The following is a 16,830-nucleotide window of genomic DNA, read 5'->3' on the forward strand; positions in this document are numbered from 1 at the left end:
TGAGTTCAGTCACCTTTATTCCCATGCCGCTATCTGGAGGCATGGCCAGGCCATGGCCAGCCCCATCTCTGCCGCTGCGACTGGGTCACCACCCTGTGCACCACAGCAGCCTAAGCCCTGCACACCCCCTGCCCTGCGGAAGCCAAAAGCCCAGCTGCAAGCCCCATCCCCTCCTGATGGCAAGGCTCCTCACAGGTGCACAGAGGTGCCAGGGAGAGAGTGCCCTTGGCCATCAGCCTCTTCCTCCAGGCTGTCCCCAGCTGGTGAGCAGCCAGAGCTGAGCCCATTCCTTGGAGACTGGACAACACCACCTTCTCTCCAGGTTGCCTTGCCTATGGGCCAAGGAAGTCCTCTTTCCGATAGCCTTTCTGCATGGAGAGGGGCTGGAGTCAGGGCATAGGTCTGTGCCTACTCGGCCCTGCTGGTGGGAGACACTAGGCCTATCACAGTGTGCTGGGGATAGCCGGGGGCGTGTCCCACCCCTGCGGTGCCATTGCCCACACTCAGCTATTCCCCCTCAGCTCTGCCTGCTGAGCTGAGCAGGACGTACCGCGCGAAAGTCTCGGTGTAGCTTGCTGTACTGCCACAGGTTGGCCAGGAGGCTGGAGGCCGCGCGGGAGGACTTCTCGCTGTCTGGGCTGGGGTGGTCAGAGGGTCAGGGTCAGGGGAGAAGGCAGGGTGGCCAGGTGCACCCCACCTGGCCCCAAGGCTCAGGTGGCCCTCACCTGTCTCGCTTCTTCTTGATGAAGATGAGTTTCCGGAGCCCATCAAAGTAGAGCAGGTCACGGGCTGCGATGGGACTGGCCACCACCAAGTTGTTGAGCACAGCAATGATGTTGACCAGCACCTCGGCCTGGGGAGACTTCTCACCCACACTGCCAGGCAGTTTCTCAATCAGGTGGCTCACCACCTTGGTGGCTGCAGGAGATCGGGAGGTCAGCTCCCCCACTTCTGCTCCCAGGGAGCCGGGGTGAGTGTCCCCCTTCCGGCCCCCACCAGAGGCTACCCGACTGGGGAGAATGAGGCAGAGCCAGGCAGGGGTGCCCACTCACACATCTCATCCTTGTTCCTGGCGTTGCGGGAGAGGTTTCGGATAAGCCCTGTCAGCGAGCGTAGCTGGTGCTGGTCAGCGGTCCGAACTCGGTCCAGCAGGGGGTTCAGTATTCGCTCCTGCTCCAGTGCCAGGCGGCTCAGCACGCCTGCCCACTACAGGGGAGTAGCATGAGGACAAGTGATCCCGTCACCCCTGACCACTGACTGCCCTGGTTGGCCCCGACCGCTAACCCAGTCCTGAGGCAGTATTACTTTTCTGGCTCTGCTGCCAGCCTCCATCTGTCTTGCCCTGTCTGGCCAGGTGGCCCCTCCATCCTGCTTGTTCAGGCCCAGATGTCACAGGGCCTGTTCCTGGGCCAGGTACAGGCCTCCTTCCCTGTCCCCCCAGCAGCCCATGTGACTGACCCTGCGGTCCCCTGCAGTGATGTTCTGCAGGGCCCCCGCGGCCGCCTCAGTGGTGTGCCTGTTCAGCTCACAGCGCTGCAGCAGCCGGTTGTAGAGGCCCACGATCTGGGGGCTCCACAGCCACTCCTGACCTTTGGGGTCCTTTGATACCTCGGCGAAGGTGAGCGCGTCGGCTGTGAGAGGCAGCTGTGTGGGAGATGTGGAGGGTTAGTGGGATCTGAGGTGGTCAGGGGCCCTGGAGGGTCTGTGGGGGCCTTGGATGGGGGTGTCAGAGGGCTCAGCCAGCACTTGCTGCTCCATCCCCCTACCTCACGCAGCCGCCGGCTCTGTGGCGTGAAGCAGCCTACCATCTCTCCAGGAGGTGCCCCACTCAGGTCCCTGCGGCCCCGGCCCTCAAGCCGCTGCAGGGCAGACGGCGGCATCTCATCATACAGGCGGTAGGACAGGTTCCTCAGCACACACACGGCATTCTCCACACTCTGCAGAGAGCCAGGGTGGAGGGTGGTCAGTGCGAGCCGCGGTCCCTGAGCCCCCAAGGTGTTGGCCGCCCCTCACCTTGTCCTCGCACTTGCCCACGTCCAGTGCATGGTTGATGTAGGTGACCAGGGCATCCACGAGCCCATGGCATTCCCGCATCTTCTGGCGAGTGGCCTGGGAGGCTGAGCTGAGGTTCCTGAGGAGAGAGGCAGAGCAGAGACTCCCAGCAGTCCCCCACAAGGATCCCAGGCCCAGAGTTGCTGTCCTGGGGACAAAATCCTCAGGTGCAATCCTTCTTTGTCCTATTCTTAGTCCCTACTGGACAGTGCTAGCCCTACCCATCCATCCACTATCCTGTGTCCACTACCTTTTACCTTGGGAAGAAGGAGGATGTTAGATCAGGAGACCTGACTCCCTAAGCCTGCAGCCAGGGTGATGCCCATACCTGGCAGCCACCCTGGCCTGTCCACTTTTCCCAGGCTCCAGGCTGGCTTCTCCTTTCTGTCAGCCTCAGATGAAAATGCCCCTTCTCAGTATCCTGACCCCCGCCTCTCCCAGTCAGCTGCCCCCGCCCCTCATACCTGAGGAAGCCAGTGGCATTGTAGAAGATCTCGGCCTCAGAGGCATTCTGCTGGATGAGGGGGGGGCCCCCAGTGCCTGACAGGGGGCTCAGCACCAGGTCTGTGAGCTGCTCCAGTGTGTCACGGGCCAGGCGGTCCTTCAGGTGGTCACTGGATGACAGGTTCCACAGGATCCCTGGAGGCAGCCCAGAGCTGTGGTCAGGACCTGCCCACTGACCCCTCTGGCTGTTCTGGGGATGGTGCAGGGGAGGCTCCCTACTTCCTACTCTCCCAGGAAAACCCTCCACATGACTTTTGGGGTTTGGGGGCTGGGACCAAGGCTTCAGGACAGGAGCTGGGGTATTGTTCTGTGCCATAGCACTTGCCTTGGCACGGTGAGGCCCTGGGTCTGGTCTGGAGAGAAGCAGAGAGGGAGAAAGAGACAGAGAGGACGAGAACCGCAAAGAACAGGGTTTTGCAGACCAAGGGGCAGGAGAGACACAGGAGGGGCAGGAGGGGACATGGGGAGGACAGGTAATGAGGATACCTGTGACGTTCTTGCGCAGCTCATCATCCTGCTCCCGCAGTGTCCGCAGCAGCTCAAAGATGCCATTCTCCTCCACCAGGGCCAGCTTGTTGTCGGCGTTATCATAGATGAGGTTGCGCATAGCACCTGTGGCATGGCGCTGCACCTCCTGGTTGGCATGGTTGAAGAGCTTCACCAGCCTCGGCACTGCCTGAAGACTGCGGGCCTGTGGCATAGGGATGTGGATTGTGTGGGTGCCTGCAGACCTGTCTGTGTGTGCGGGAGCAGGTGTGGATGTGTGCAAGTGTGGACAGTGATTCAGATGAATGTAGGCATGTGCAGATGCATGTAGGTGACGCAGGCATGTGCAGATGACATGGCAGCTTTACACACCTGCATACAGTGCATACAGGTGTGTGCAGGTGACTGTGATGGCACATTTGTGCCCCTCCTTTGCAGAGAGGCTCTGGGCAGAGTGGGTCTTCCCAGTTAGCATGGAGATTAGTCAGGGACCAGAGGTTAAAGGGCACAGGGACCAACGAGGGTGGCTATCAGGGGCATACATGGCAGTGGACAGCCACTGAGGGGCCAGGGGTAGGCAGTGGGGTCAGCCACCTGCTTCTTAGCTCCTGCGTCACTGTAGCACCGGTGCTGGATATAGGCTGCGCCCAGCACCTGCAGGTTGGGGTCTGAGGCCATGAGGTATTTGACTGCTGAGGGCAGGTCGATGTCATCAAAGCTGCAGAGGCAGGGGCAGGGTCAGGCTGATCCTGGGCTTGGGCCAAACACTGTGGCAAAATCCCCTCTTCCCCGGCCTGGCTGCTTACCCGCTGCTGAGTCTCTGCAGAGTTCGATGGCCGACGTAGCTATCCAGCCCACGCACATCGGGCAAGTGGCCTGAGTCAGCCAGGCTGAGGCTGAGGCTGCGCACAGATGGGGCCCTGGCCATGGGCTCCAGGCCTGCGCCCGGCACTGCCCCAGGGCCCCCACGGCTTCGGTGGCTGCTCTGGAATCGCTGCAGGGTCCGCATGGCAGGGGCACGGATGGTGCGGCTCGGGGGGCCCTCGGCAGCCTCTGGCCAGTCCAGCCCCCCGGCCCGGCTCGAGCTGGAGCTGGCCTGGCGCTCATAGGCAAAGGCCCTGTAGGTGGAGGCGCCCGTAGGCTCCAGCTGCTCAGACACCACGCTGTAGCCATCTTCCAGGCCCCCGGCGCCCAGCCTCAGCGAACGCAGGGACAGTGTGTCATAGTCAGCCCGGTTGCCAGCCCCTCCACGCTCGTGGAAGGACACAGGCCGGGTGGGCATGCCTGGGGTGGGCTGCATGCTCCCATACCCAGCCACCCCAAAGGCACTGCCCCCATTGTGGGCAGAGCTCAGCCTCCGACTGCAGCTCAGGTCCACAGCAGAGCGAGAAGACCAGGAGGCTGGGCTATAAGCTGGCTTGGCGACTGGCCGGAAGGTCTGTGGGAGGAGGAACAGGCACAGTGAGGGTGCTGGCTCACCTGTGGCTTTTCCCTCTCTAACCAGGGGCCACAGCTGCACCTAGGCCTCCCACCTGCCCTGGACGGTGGAGCTCCCACTGCCCTACCTAGGGCCGTCACTCACCGGCTTGTCCCCACTTGGCCCCTGGGATCGGGAGCTGAAGCTGGCCTGAAGGGTATGGCACTGGTTCCGGGACGAGCCTGTGGGCAGGAACAGTGGCAGGTGACCTGGCCAGATGGCAAAGCGCTGGCCTCGAGCGTCTGCCAGGCCCTTCTGTCCATGTCCTGGGGGCCACCTCTGCCTGGTCCCTATGCTGCCATAGTGTTGGCCCTAGCTGTCCCTCTCCCACAACACCCCCAGCTGTGCCTCTGCAGCCTGAAGGCATCAGACCACTCACCCGCCTGACCACCAGGAGAATGAGCCAGTGTCTTCTGCATCAGCTGTCCACTCCCCGGGCACAGTGCCCACCCTCTCCTCTGGGAAGCCAGCCCAGCCTGTCCAACCACAGTGAGCTCCCCTGGGTCTTCTTGTGCCCAGGATCTGTCCAGGCCACAGGCACAGAGGAGTGAAGCCACGCTGGACCAGTCTGCCCTAATGGGCCGTGGCCACGCCCACCCAGCAGAGCCCTGGGGCAGTGACTATACCAGCCCCATCCAGCCTCATGGGAGCCCAGGCAGTGGCCAATGGACAGGATGGGCTGCTGGACCAGTGGGTAGAGGCGGGGAGAGTGGGTGCAAGTGGGTGCAGGGTAGGTAGCCAGGGGTGCAGACAGCTGGAAACAGATGACCCTGAGAGAACAGGGCGACTGTGTGGATGGAAGGGCCTGAGGTGGGGTATCAGGTCCCTGCTTTGGGAAGGCCTCTAGAAGCATTAGGGTGGGGTGCAGGGTGGAGGTAGGCTAGAGTGGTCTGGGGGACTTCCCCACCCCATGCTCCCCAGACCCACCCTAGTTAATGACACTTCCGGGTAGGACCCATTAACCCTTTGACGCTGTGACGCCCGGCCTAGGGGGCACCCCTCAACCTTGCCTGGGGACCTTACGCCCACCCCCAAATTATAAACCTACCCCTAATTGGCAGTGTGGTCAGGTGGTAATTAGCCCCTTCCTGGGCCCTCCCCACCCTATGACCCCTGGGCATTGACCTGGCCTAGCAAGGCTGAGGCCCAGGGGGACAGGTATGACCCCAGCACCATCTGAGTCCCATTGGCTGACCCTCTTTCCCCTCTTGCCAGTGGCTGGAGCCCACCCACGCATCATGTGGACCTCTGTGCATGGATCTATCTTGCTGTCTCGCTTAGTCCCTGTAGCTGTAGACTGGCGGGGTGGGGGGTAATACATGGAGAACGATGACCCTGAACTTGCTGTGTCTGTGGGATCCTGAAATGCATGTATACACACACACACACACACACAGACACACACACATGCACACAGAGGCACCGGCACCCCTGCCTGCATTTTCATGGAGATCTGGGTCACTCCCGCCAGCTGGCCCCTGAAATTCCTCAGGGACCCCTGGTCTAGACAGCCCTGGCTGTGGCCCAACCCCCCCTCCCACTGATTCTCTCTGGGTGGGGACTCTGGTGGCTCTGAGAGGCATGTTAGCCTCTGTCCCCTGGCCCAGGAGTATGCCTGTTCCGGGTTTGCTGATGGAGGGGCCTGATCACCATGTGTCTGACTTCTCATCCGCTCTGTGGGGAGGCTTGAGGCCCAGGAGACAGGCGGGTCTGGCCAGAGGGCTCCCTGGAGGTCTGGAGTCCCTGCTTTGAGCTGGGACACCCCACCCTGGGCTGCTGCTCCCTTCACCCGCTGGGGCGGGGCGGTGACTCAGAGCAGGCCCTGTGAGTCAGGGGCTGAACCACAGAGCCTGCTGCTGCGGCCTCTGCCCTCACACTGCCACACCCGCCCGGCGTCTCTGTGGGGGCCACCTGAGTCCCTGCTGCCCATCGCCCACTTTGCCGTACTGCCTACCTCTGGTGGCCTCGGCGGCGGTGGCACCCCCAGACTCAACAGCCCCGTTGTGCCGCGTCTGCTGGCCCAGCTGCAGGAGGCGGGCTCGGACCTGCTCCTGGACGCGCGCTGCTCGAAGCCGTTCTGCCTCAGGGCCCTCGGCACCCCGGCGGTCGAGCTGTAGGTCGGAGGGCAGTGCCAGGGAGCAAACGCCAGCCTCGGGCTGTAGGGCCGAAAGCAGGAAGTTACTGTCCTGCATGGTGGCCAGTTGGCCTGGCCTAGGCCTCTTTGTGGTCTTGACCCTCCAGGCTCTGTCCCCAGAGTCCCCTCCCTGGCGGCTGGCGCCCCAGAGCCCGGCCTGGAGACAGACGCGGGCTCGCCCAGCCTGAGCTCCCTGTGGGCGGGGACACCTGGCCAGGTGGGTGGGAGGGGCCCTGCTGCCTGCTTAAGGTGGAATTTGGGCGGAAGAACAGGCCCCAGGCTCTCTCACCTCCTGATGATCTCCCATCCCAGGTCAGGGCCACAGCTTGGGCCCTTCTTGCTTTTAGCCCATGAGGCCCCACTGAGTCCCAGGGTGCCAGCAACCTGGGTGCGAGGGACACAGGGTGCCTGCCAGGGGGTTAGAGCCTGCTACCCAGCCTGTAGGAAAAGGGTATCCTAGTCTGAGCTGTTGAGGCTCCAGGGATCAAGGGCCCCAGCCGGGTTGGCACCCAGAGCTACTGTAAGGGGTCTTCTGGTGAGGAAAAGGACGGCCTGAGTGCTAGCATTGGAGGTGGACCCACAGAGGGCCTTGCCCAGTTCTCAGAAGCAGTGAGACCCCAAGACCCATGGACCCCAAGCTCAGCCACCCCCGACTCTTAGGTGGACCCTTCTCTGGCACCTTTGCCCACTGCCCCCAGGCCTGGGGTGGGCGGCCGTTCCCAGCACATGAGTCAGGCACAGGCCAACTCGGGCAGGTGGGGCTGCCCCAGGGGGTTGACTCAGAGGGGCCAGCACTCATGTCTGTGCCTGTCCGGCTGGGGGGCAGGAGCTGGGGGTCTTGGGATAGACAGCTGGAAGAGTCAGTGGGACTGGGGGTGGCATGCCCTGAGGTGTTCTGGGTCAGGCCCAGTGTCCAGGCCAGGGCCCTGGGAGATAGGATGGGGTTGGGGGCAGCTGTGGAGAGGCACAGGAAGGCTGGGGTGGCTCCACTGCCCTCACTTCTGATGCTGCCCCAGACCTCCCTGTGACAAGCTCTAACCCTCACCCTGCCAGGCTTTTACCTTGGTTGGGGGCAGGGGCAGGAGCAGGGGCAGGGGTGAGGAGGTGGTTCGAGTGTGGGCTCCATCCCCTGGGAAGGTGCAGGACCCGGGCGGGTGTAGCCAGGGTCTGCCTGGTGCTGGGTGGGACAGGGTGGGGCACCTACCCTGCTGGTGGTCCAGCCCCTGCCAGCTCCCTGGCTCATCTCAGAGGACGCCGCTGCTGGCCGAAGTGTCCTGGGCTCCATCCCGGGTCTCTGGTTCGGGCAGCCTCTTGGCAACTGCATGGAGGGGCATGGAGGGCGGGGTGGGAACAACGCACACCCAGCTCATCCAACCGGTTGCTTCCCTGGGAGACGTGTTTCGTGTGGAAAAATCCTGGGAGACAAGTTTGTGCGGCCCCGACGGCCTGGAGGCACACGCCTGGCACTCACAGGCAGCCTACCTTTCTCTGGGCCCTGGGCCACCTGGGGTCCTGCAGGGCCCTCCTCCCAGCAGTCCAGGCTGTGGGAGGGTGGGCAAGGCCAGGTAGGAGGTAGAACTGCCCTGAGATACAGGGGCTGTGATCCATGTGGGTGTGGCCAGAAAGGGGAGCGGCACCTAGCTTCAGAGACAGTCTTACTGGAGACAGGACTGGAGGCCCAAGGGGCTGGGGTCCATGGCACTGTCCTACTGGGCTGCCTTCCACTGGGCAGTGAGTGCGAGTTGTGCCGGCCTTCCTAAGGATGCATGGACCGGGCCATTCATAACCCCAGGCTCCAGACCACGGGCCTGGCCTCGAACCTGGTAAGGGGCTAGAGGGCCTTGGTTGTGGGGTGCAGGGAGGAGGGGGTGCCATGGCTCTCAGCACCAGCCTAGGATCTGCATTCTGTGACCAGCCTCCCTTTGTCCTGCCCAGGACAAAGGGCTTCATGGTCTCCTGGAACCATGAGAAGGGACCTGGGGAGGAGGGGAGGGGTTCTTGGAGGAGGCTCCTGGGGCAGTGAGGTCAGGGATGCCCAGGAGGCTGTTGCTTCCCACCCCTTGGGGAGGAGGAAGGGGATGGGGAGGCTTGTGGTGCAGGCATTGCGGGCCTGCAGTGGGTGGGAGCCAGCCAGGGGGTGACGGTGGCCCTCTGAGCAGCAGAGGGCTGGGGTACCAGGGGATAGGCAAGAGGATCACAGCAGAATAGTTTTGCTTTTTTAAAATGTAATTTTAACTTTTTATTAGTACGTGTTTACAGTACACAAGGAGTCCATTCATGCGGGAGGTGGGTGCGTAGACATAACGCATCTTTGTCCTCTTTACTCTTGTCCAGCTCTTGGCCCCCTTCCTGTTTGCAGAAGTCCTATCTCCCTGTTTCCTGTTATATCTTTTATTCTGCTCTTTAAGTTATTTACACTTTGGGTTTCTCATATAAGAGAAACCATGTGATTCTTAATCTTCAGTGTCTGATTTATTTCAGTTAAGATTTTGGTCTCAAGGTGCACCTACTTTCCTACAAATAACTTGGATTAATCCTTCTTCATGACAAAGTAGTACCCCACTGTGTATAAATACCACATTTTCTTTGTCCATTCATCTGTTGATGGGCATACAGGCCATTTCCAAGAATTAGCTCTTATGAATTGTGCTGCTGTTAACAGTGGTGTACATGTAGCATGGTAACATGAAGCCTTAAAGTGTTGGGAAGATACCTAGAAGGAGAATGGCTGGGTCACATGGAATTTCTAGTTTCAGGATTGAGGAATCTCCACAATGATTTGGGTAGTGGTTGTCCTAGTGCACATTTCCCCCATATGTGGAAGGGTCTCCTGCCCTGAAGCCTCACAGCGTTTGGCTTTCTGATGATGACCATTCTTCCTGTGCTGATACGGGACCTCTGTGCTCTTTTAATTTGCATTTCTCTCATGTCCAGAGATGTTGAGCATTTCTTCATGTACTTATTGGTCATTTGTATTTCTTCTGATGAGTATATTCATTTCACTTGCCTCTTTTTTTTTTTTTTTTAGAGATGGTCTTACTCTATAATTCAGGCTGGCCTTGAACTAACTATGTAACCCAGGCTTCCTTCAAACTCACAGCGATCCTCCTGTCTCAGCCTCCTGAGTGCTGGGATTAGAGGTGTGCCCCACCATGCCTGGCTGCTTGCCCATGTTTTGACTGGATCTTTTATTTTGCAGGGAGCTGATGGAGTGAGGAGTGGGGTAAGGGTGTAGGGCTGAAGGTTCTCTCTGAACTCTGCTGGGTCTAGTTCTGCTACTTCCATTATGGAGCCTACCAGATGCCCCCCAGCCCAGGGTCCTGGGCAATAGTGTATCTGAGGTGTGGGGACCTCGCCAGCTCGAGGTGGGCTCTGGCTGTGTCCCAGATCTGCTCACCAGCTTGAGTGCCCTGAACTGGTCCTGAGCTCCCCATCGCTACCCTCCACCAGCCCAGGGTCTGGTGGGCACAAAGCCTTCAAGGAGGAAAGAAAGACAACCAGTAGGGAAGCTGGAGCCTGGGTGACACTGGGCTGATGGGGGTAGGCGGGTGTGGCACCAGGGTGGGCAGTGCTAGGTGGTGACAGAGATGGAAATTAGCATGGCCCCCACTGGTCCACACCAGCAGGCAGCTCCCAGGCTGACCTCAGCCCCTTGAGTCCTTAATCCTGGTAGGGACTACAAGAGGGTGGGGCTATGGCCACCTCCAGTTCACAGAGGGGAGACCAAGGCTCCACAGGCTGAAGGAGTTTCCAGAGCTTACAGAGCAAGTCAGCATCAGTCTCGATGTCTGACCCTGAGCAGCAGCGGAGAGGAGTCAGCTGGGGATGGGGGTCCCTCGCTGGGTCCAGGCCACTTTCTCCACCCTGGCTGGCTCCATCTGTCTGAGGTCCTGTCGGGTGTCCACAGTGTCCTTGCTCCTGAGTCCTTCTGACCTCAAAGTGCCCTTGGAGCCCTGTGCTGCCCTCCCTTAGTCAGCGCCACTGAGGACTCCCAGAAGCTGCCAGATCCTTAGCCTAAGGCAGCTGGGCTGGGGTGCTCTGGCCTCCTCTCTGCCCTAGGACTTGGCAGATATTTTGCTAAGGTCCACAGCTGGCCCTGTCTTCCCACCCTACCCAGGAAGCAGGGCCACCCACCACCCCTCTCACTTCTTGGCAGGCATTTCTCACCATTCTGGCTGAGATTTTTTTTTTTTTTTTTTTTGGTCTTTTTGAGACAGGGTCTCGCTGTGCAGTTCAAGCTGGACTTAAGCTCACTTTGTAGCCAAGGCTGGTCTCGAACTTGCAATGATCCTCTTACCTCAGCCTCCTGAGTGCTGGGATTACAGGTGTGCGCCACCATGCCTGGCTCTCTGGCTGAGATTTGCTTCAGAAAAGTTTTCCCACTATATCTGTCTGTCTGTTTATCACCTCTCCATCCATCTTCCTGGTTCAGCCTGCCTTTCTTTTTTCCTTCCTTTTCTTCCTTTCTTCCTTCCCTTTCCCTTTCTTTTTCCTTTTCTCTCTCTCTTTCTTTCTTTCTTTTTTTCTTTCTTTCTTTCTTTCTTTCTTTCTTTCTTTCTTTCTTTCTTTCTTTCTTTCTTTCTTTCTTTCTTTCTCTTTCTTTCTTTTTTTGGTCTTGCTATGTAGTTCAGGCTGGGCTTGAACTGGCCTCAAACTTGCGATGATCCTGCTTCAGCCTCCTGAGTGCTGGGATTACAAATGTGTACCACTGTGTCTGACTCTCTTGGCTTCTTTATTGGTGGTTTGTCACCTGTCTTTTCAGGGGTCACTTTTGGGTTCTTTCCATCTTACTGTGTGTGCTTTCCCCCAAGTTTGTCTCCTGTGTTTTTGTATGGGTTTCCAACAGTCTTCTAAAGTTGCTAAAATGGCTGTTAGAAAGGTTTTAGTGTTGCCCCATTTCTTAATCAGCTGATGTCATAACTTTTACCTCCATCATTTTCATCACTGATCTTTTAGAATGTCCCCAGTGCCAGCTCTGACCCATTGCTCCTGTCCTGGGTGCAGCTGTTTCAGGCTTGCTTTTTGGACCACTCTGTGCACAAAGCCAGCCCCCCAACCCCCACCACAGAACTCCTTTTTCTGACTTTATTAGTATTTATTTTTTTCCTCTGCAGCACTTTCCACCAGCTGACACGACATTGCATTTGATTTCAATCCAGAGGGGCTTCAGTAACCCCAGCACATGGTGGGTGCCCAAGGGACGGTCATTGAAAGGGACTGACAGATCGAGACATGAGCGTACTCACTGCCTGCAACTGTCTGGTGTCCTTCTGCTTCGAGGTGATTCTGACAGGTGAGTTCTGTACAAGTGTGTGAGCCTGTTGCTTACATTTCTCTTCACCTTTCCTCATCTTTTATCGTTCTTTTGTAGCACATATTCTACAGTGCTACTTCTTTTCCTATTGCGCAACATTTGAGTGGGGAGAGTTGTAAACTGGTTACTCAGGCGGGGGCAGCATGGGCATGTGGGGCTCTGGGTGGTCTGCGGTGGGGCTGGGCCTGCCGTATTAGTCCTTCTGCCCTGTGGACTTGTGAGCACACATCATGGAGACTTGGTGTCCTGCCGGCTGGGCAGCAGCCAGTTGCCCCGTCCCTGTTCCCTCCACTAGGACCCTCTCAGGGCCAGATGGGGGCATCTATCGGGTCCTCTTTCAGCTTCACCCTTCCCCTGCCCTGTGTCCTGGTGAGCTGTGACCTGAGGGTGCCATCTGGGCCCATCTCCGGGAGGGCTGGGCACTGGGCTGTGCTGCTCCCCTTGGCCTTGAGCATGTTCACGTCCTGACCCCCACACTGCCACTGCTGCCACGGGTGGCAGAAAGGACTTCGTGAGGTGCTGTGGTGGAATTCATCTTGGGCCACCTGGGAGAGCCATGGACACCGGGGTCCTTGCAGAAGGAGCAGGAGGGTCAGCCTCTGAAGAAGACGTGAGGATGAAGCAAGGGAGAGATAGAGGCCAAGACAGACACACAGAGACTGAGACAGAGACAGGAGCAGACAGCAACAGATGGAGAGAGAGACAGAAGCAGACACAAAGATAAACAGAAACCAATAGAGAGACAGAGGGCTACCGAGATGGGAAGAGACAGAGCACGCCGCCCCAGCGGCCACACTGCGGGCTTTTGAAGATGAGAGGCATGAGCCCATCAGTCTTGCTGTTGTCCAAAGGAGGTGGCGCTGCTGAGTTCTGATTTCAGAACTGCTGATCACCCAGAACCCTGGTCACCCTGCGGTTTTCAGGTGCTGTGCTCATACTCCTTGTTACCCAGCCACCAGGAGCTCACTGGCCTCTCACCAGGACCTGGCCAGGGAGGATGGGGCTGGGACTCTGATGGGGGTGTGTGGCAGCTTGGCACTGCCCAGCCTCAGGGTCTTCCTGCCATGAGCACCCCAGTGATGGCCTAAACTGGTTTGAGGTCATCTTTCCCTCCAGAACTGGGGATCACCCTAGCTGGAGCTGGGTGCTCTGTTCCTAGCGACCCCAAGTCCTCCCTGTACCCCATGCCCCACCCTAGAGGCTGGGGAAGGAGAGCAGAGGCCACACCCATGGGAGGAGGCCCAGCACTGGTGTTTTCAGCAACGCTGGGAGGTGGGGCTGGAACTGCTGTCTGGGCCCCCAGAGGAAGCTGTGGCAGGGGGTATGTGTGGGGGGCCAGGGAGGGTCACAGAGGGAGTGGGCAGTGTCTGGGCTACCTGGAGAAGAAGGCACAGAGGACAGGTCAGAACTAAAAAAAATATTTCATTTCATTCTGAATAAAAAACGGAACAGACAGTACTCTTGGAAATCCTGAAAACAATGTCATCGCTACTGAAAATTTCACAGAAATCATCTCGGAGTGTGGGGACTGAGGCAGTCTGGCTGGCCCACTGGGAAGGCTGCCTCTGGGGAGGCCACAAGGGTCTGGTGGGCCGAGGGGAGGCACGCGGTGGCTGTGCCCCTGGGACTGGGCTGGACTGACCAGCCGTCCTCAGGCTGGCTCCCTGTGGGTGCTCTTGTGGCTGCGTGTGCCCCACATGCCTCGCTTGGAGTGGTAGTGGTGGTAGAAGTTCCGAAGTCGGAGTCGCTCCACCTCCAGCCCCGCCTGCAGGACCCTGGGGACAGGTGGATGACGTCAGTGTCTCTTCCAGGGGCTGCAGGACCTGGCGGGAGGGCTTCTGGGAATGGGGTAGGTGAGGAGAGGTGGGCAGGGCCCTCAGCGCATGGCCCTGCCGTCTCATCCTCCCATCCAAGGAGGCCGGGTGGCTCTCCTCCCGGGGAGGGGCACAGTCACCTGTCCAGGAGCTCCCAGTCCTCGCCCCCCCACTGGTCTCGGAACTCCTCAGTGTTCATGCCTCCCACGCGGTCGAAGTCCGACTTGTAGATCCCGAAGAGGCCAAAGCCATTCACCTCCCAGTAACCTGGGGTGTGCGTGTGGGTGCCTTTCAGATGCAGTTGCTGCAAGACCGAGTCCTCCCTGTGCCCCACACCCCACCTCAGAGAAGGATGAGGAAGAACCTCAGAAGCCCAGTGCTGGGTCAGGGGTATGGTGCAGACTGTGGGTGCTGGGGGTTTGGCAGCATCCTGGGGACTCTGAAGTCCTGCCCAGGGGTCTCCTGGGCTCAACCTGGTGGTCAGTGAGGGCCTGGCATTGAGGGGGTGCTCAGGTATTACCATGTGGGTTGCGAGGGGAGCTCCCACAGCCTAGGCGCATGACCACCGGGGCAAAGGCCAACGTGCCCTCCACACAGTGCTTTCGGATGCTGTCCAGGATGCTGGGTGGGAAGTGGATGTGCAGGTCACACAGGAAAACGATGCTGCTGGGGTCCTGGAGGGCAGAAGATCTGAGCCCATGCTGTTCGGAAACCCCTCCCTGCAACCCCATTCTGCTCCCCAAGCTCCCCTGGCCCTCAGACCTCCACTGCATCCACTCCAGCTTGCAGCCCGGCAGAGCGCTCAAAGTTCCCGGTTCTTCTCAGGTACTGATACCTGGGGAGGAGGAGGGGCCGCTGGCACGGTTCTGGCAGCAGGATCGACAGCCCCTGCAGTCCTGGCAGGCTCTTACCTGGGCAGCCGTGCCTGGCGCAGGGCATGCTCCACGTCCATGTCCTCGCTCTCGAAGTCCACTAGGACGACGCTGAAGCGCGAGTCCCCAGTGCGCGCATGTAGTGAGGCCATGTCCGCCAGAAACTGTACCACCCAGCGCGCCTGGTTCTTAACTGTAGGAGGCGCGGGGTCGGCAGAGTGACCTCGGCCCCCACCAGCCCCGCCGCTCACCCGCCTGCGCACCTGGCACGATGAAGTGCACAGCAACATCCTGGCGCCAGGCTAGGCGCAGAGGGCGGCAGAGCTCAGGGCGGCCATCGGGGCGCGTGGAAGTGGCGGGCGGAGGCTCGGGGCTCTCTCCTTCCTCCCCCTGGGTGTGCGCACCAGGCAGGCGCAGGAAGACAAACTCGGACAGGCGCAGGCGGCCTCCACCGCGCTCCTGCAGCTCTAGCTCCAGCAGAAAGCGGCTGCCTCGAGCCGAGTCTCGGCGCTTCTCCACATTCACGATGCGCAGGAGCGCGAAGCGCCTTTGGGGAGAGGCGGGGAAGTCAACTAGGCGAAAGCACACTTCACCCTGCTTTTCCCTGGATAGAAGGCACGACTCCCCATGGCTTCACCAGGCCAGAGTGGGACACAAGAGCTGAAGCTGTACCACACCTCTGCCCAGCTTCCTAGGCTTCACCCCCAACCCAGACACATACCGCCCTCCCCTGGGCAGAGAGAAGCACAGCAGCTCGGTCTGGTAGGTGACCCTGAGGACTGACTGTGCTTTCCTCGTGCGAAACCTTCGCTGTCGTCTTTTCTGTGTCCTGGGGTACCCTGCCTACTTCTTGCCCTAGTCCTTCCAGTTCCTCCTCTTCAAGTCTCTGGGTCCTCTCCTACCACATGACTCCTCTGGCCTCCAACACCCAGTTCTGGAGGGCAGAAGATCCAGGACTCCAGGAGTGGCAAGCTGTGGTGGCACCTGGGCCCTTCCCCTTCTCCAGCCACTCTACCTAGGCCTGGGCAGGGCTCCTCCCTGGCCCTAGACTGTTCGTCCTGTGCCCTGCTCTCCTTTGGTGGCCAGTACCGTTTGCCCTGCAAGCCCACTAGTGTGACCTCTAGGGGTCCAGACTCCCCGCCTCAGACTCTGCACTCCCACTATGCTCTCCCCAAGTCATGGGCCTTCTGCCCCAAACAACCTGGTTGTTCCTTCAGAACATCCACACTCGGCACCCAAGTGGGCAAAGGTGGGGCCACAGCTACCACTACCCAGCTGGACAGCCCCTCCTGGCATGACACAGAAGCTGGGAAGCACGGGCAGCCTTGCCCTGGAGCCACATGGAGCACAGTGCCTCCCCTGGCCTTGTGAGTGGAGGATCCTGGCCACTGATAGGCTTTTCCCCAAGACAGCTGGGGATGACCCAGAGGGGTCTCCCAGCTCCCGCCTGGTGGCCACACTTGGCCTCCTGGCCCAAATGGACCTGTGCCCACACCGCTGTCTTTTAAAGGACCACAACATCGCTAGCTTGTTCTGAGAAGTCTCCCAGGTAACAAAGTGACCCCCACCCCAACACAGTATAGAAAAGCTGGGGCCTGGGACCCTCGAGAGGCCAAGGATCAAGGACAGTGGATAAAGGCTTGGATATGGGAGCAGCGCTGTGTGGGGCTCAGGGAGACCTGGAAGGAGGCGCGTGGGGTTTTGGGGTTGGGGGCGGCACCTTCAAAGGTCCAAGTCCTGCGGAGACAGCACACTCCACCTGACCCAGCCTTACCCGCCATGGCGCGCATTGAGCCGCTCCATGTACTGGGCCGCCACGTCCACGGCCTCGGCTTCGGGCAGCTGCAGATTCCCCGACACGTTGCAGCGCAGGTCATTCCAGTCCGAGCGCAGCAGCTCGAAGTCCACAGTGCCCACGCTGAACGTACGCTGCCAGTCGATGGCGTCCTCTCGCCAGCGCCCGGGCGCTCGGCCCACAGCGTCCTCCTCACTGTCCTCTGATGCTGCCTCGGCGCCCGGGGCCCCATCCTCCCCCTCCTCCTCGTCCTCGCCCTCCGTGGGCAGCTGTGGCCGGGACACCTGGGACAAGCTCAGGAAGGAGGTCACGGGCTGCACGGCTGATGAGTTCCTGCCTGGCGCGGGCCCGCGGGCCTGTGGGGCCCCTGGGGTGGGCGGCA

The 16,830-nt window shown here is 59.9% G+C and overlaps 2 protein-coding genes across 2 annotated transcripts in view; both read right to left on the bottom strand.

Annotated features, from left to right (window-relative positions):
* Pkp3 (plakophilin 3) lies at positions 1–7,971 on the bottom strand. The gene is made up of 14 exons (XM_005401870.2): positions 7,858–7,971; positions 6,474–6,675; positions 4,625–4,701; positions 3,849–4,480; positions 3,637–3,760; positions 3,043–3,247; positions 2,517–2,691; positions 2,014–2,131; positions 1,767–1,937; positions 1,459–1,644; positions 1,053–1,206; positions 726–918; positions 551–638; positions 1–368 (listed from the first exon to the last, which is right to left on the bottom strand). Exons 1-14 carry the CDS (start codon positions 7,936–7,938, stop codon positions 333–335), a joined length of 2,442 nt encoding a protein of 813 aa, XP_005401927.1. The 5' UTR covers positions 7,939–7,971; the 3' UTR covers positions 1–332.
* A 5,401-nt stretch (positions 7,972–13,372) lies between these two features.
* The window catches only part of B4galnt4 (beta-1,4-N-acetyl-galactosaminyl transferase 4), a gene marked incomplete in the record, with an annotated part of 10,706 nt that continues 7,248 nt past the window's right edge, over positions 13,373–16,830 (bottom strand). The window contains 7 exon segments of the mRNA XM_013502997.1: positions 13,373–13,742; positions 13,922–14,048; positions 14,302–14,455; positions 14,544–14,616; positions 14,693–14,846; positions 14,917–15,200; positions 16,428–16,830. Coding sequence (XP_013358451.1) covers positions 13,619–13,742; positions 13,922–14,048; positions 14,302–14,455; positions 14,544–14,616; positions 14,693–14,846; positions 14,917–15,200; positions 16,428–16,830 — 1,319 coding nt within the window.

Source organism: Chinchilla lanigera, unplaced genomic scaffold (assembly GCF_000276665.1).
Source record: "Chinchilla lanigera isolate Chin_1 unplaced genomic scaffold, ChiLan1.0 scaffold00075, whole genome shotgun sequence".
NCBI lineage: Eukaryota > Metazoa > Chordata > Mammalia > Rodentia > Chinchillidae > Chinchilla > Chinchilla lanigera.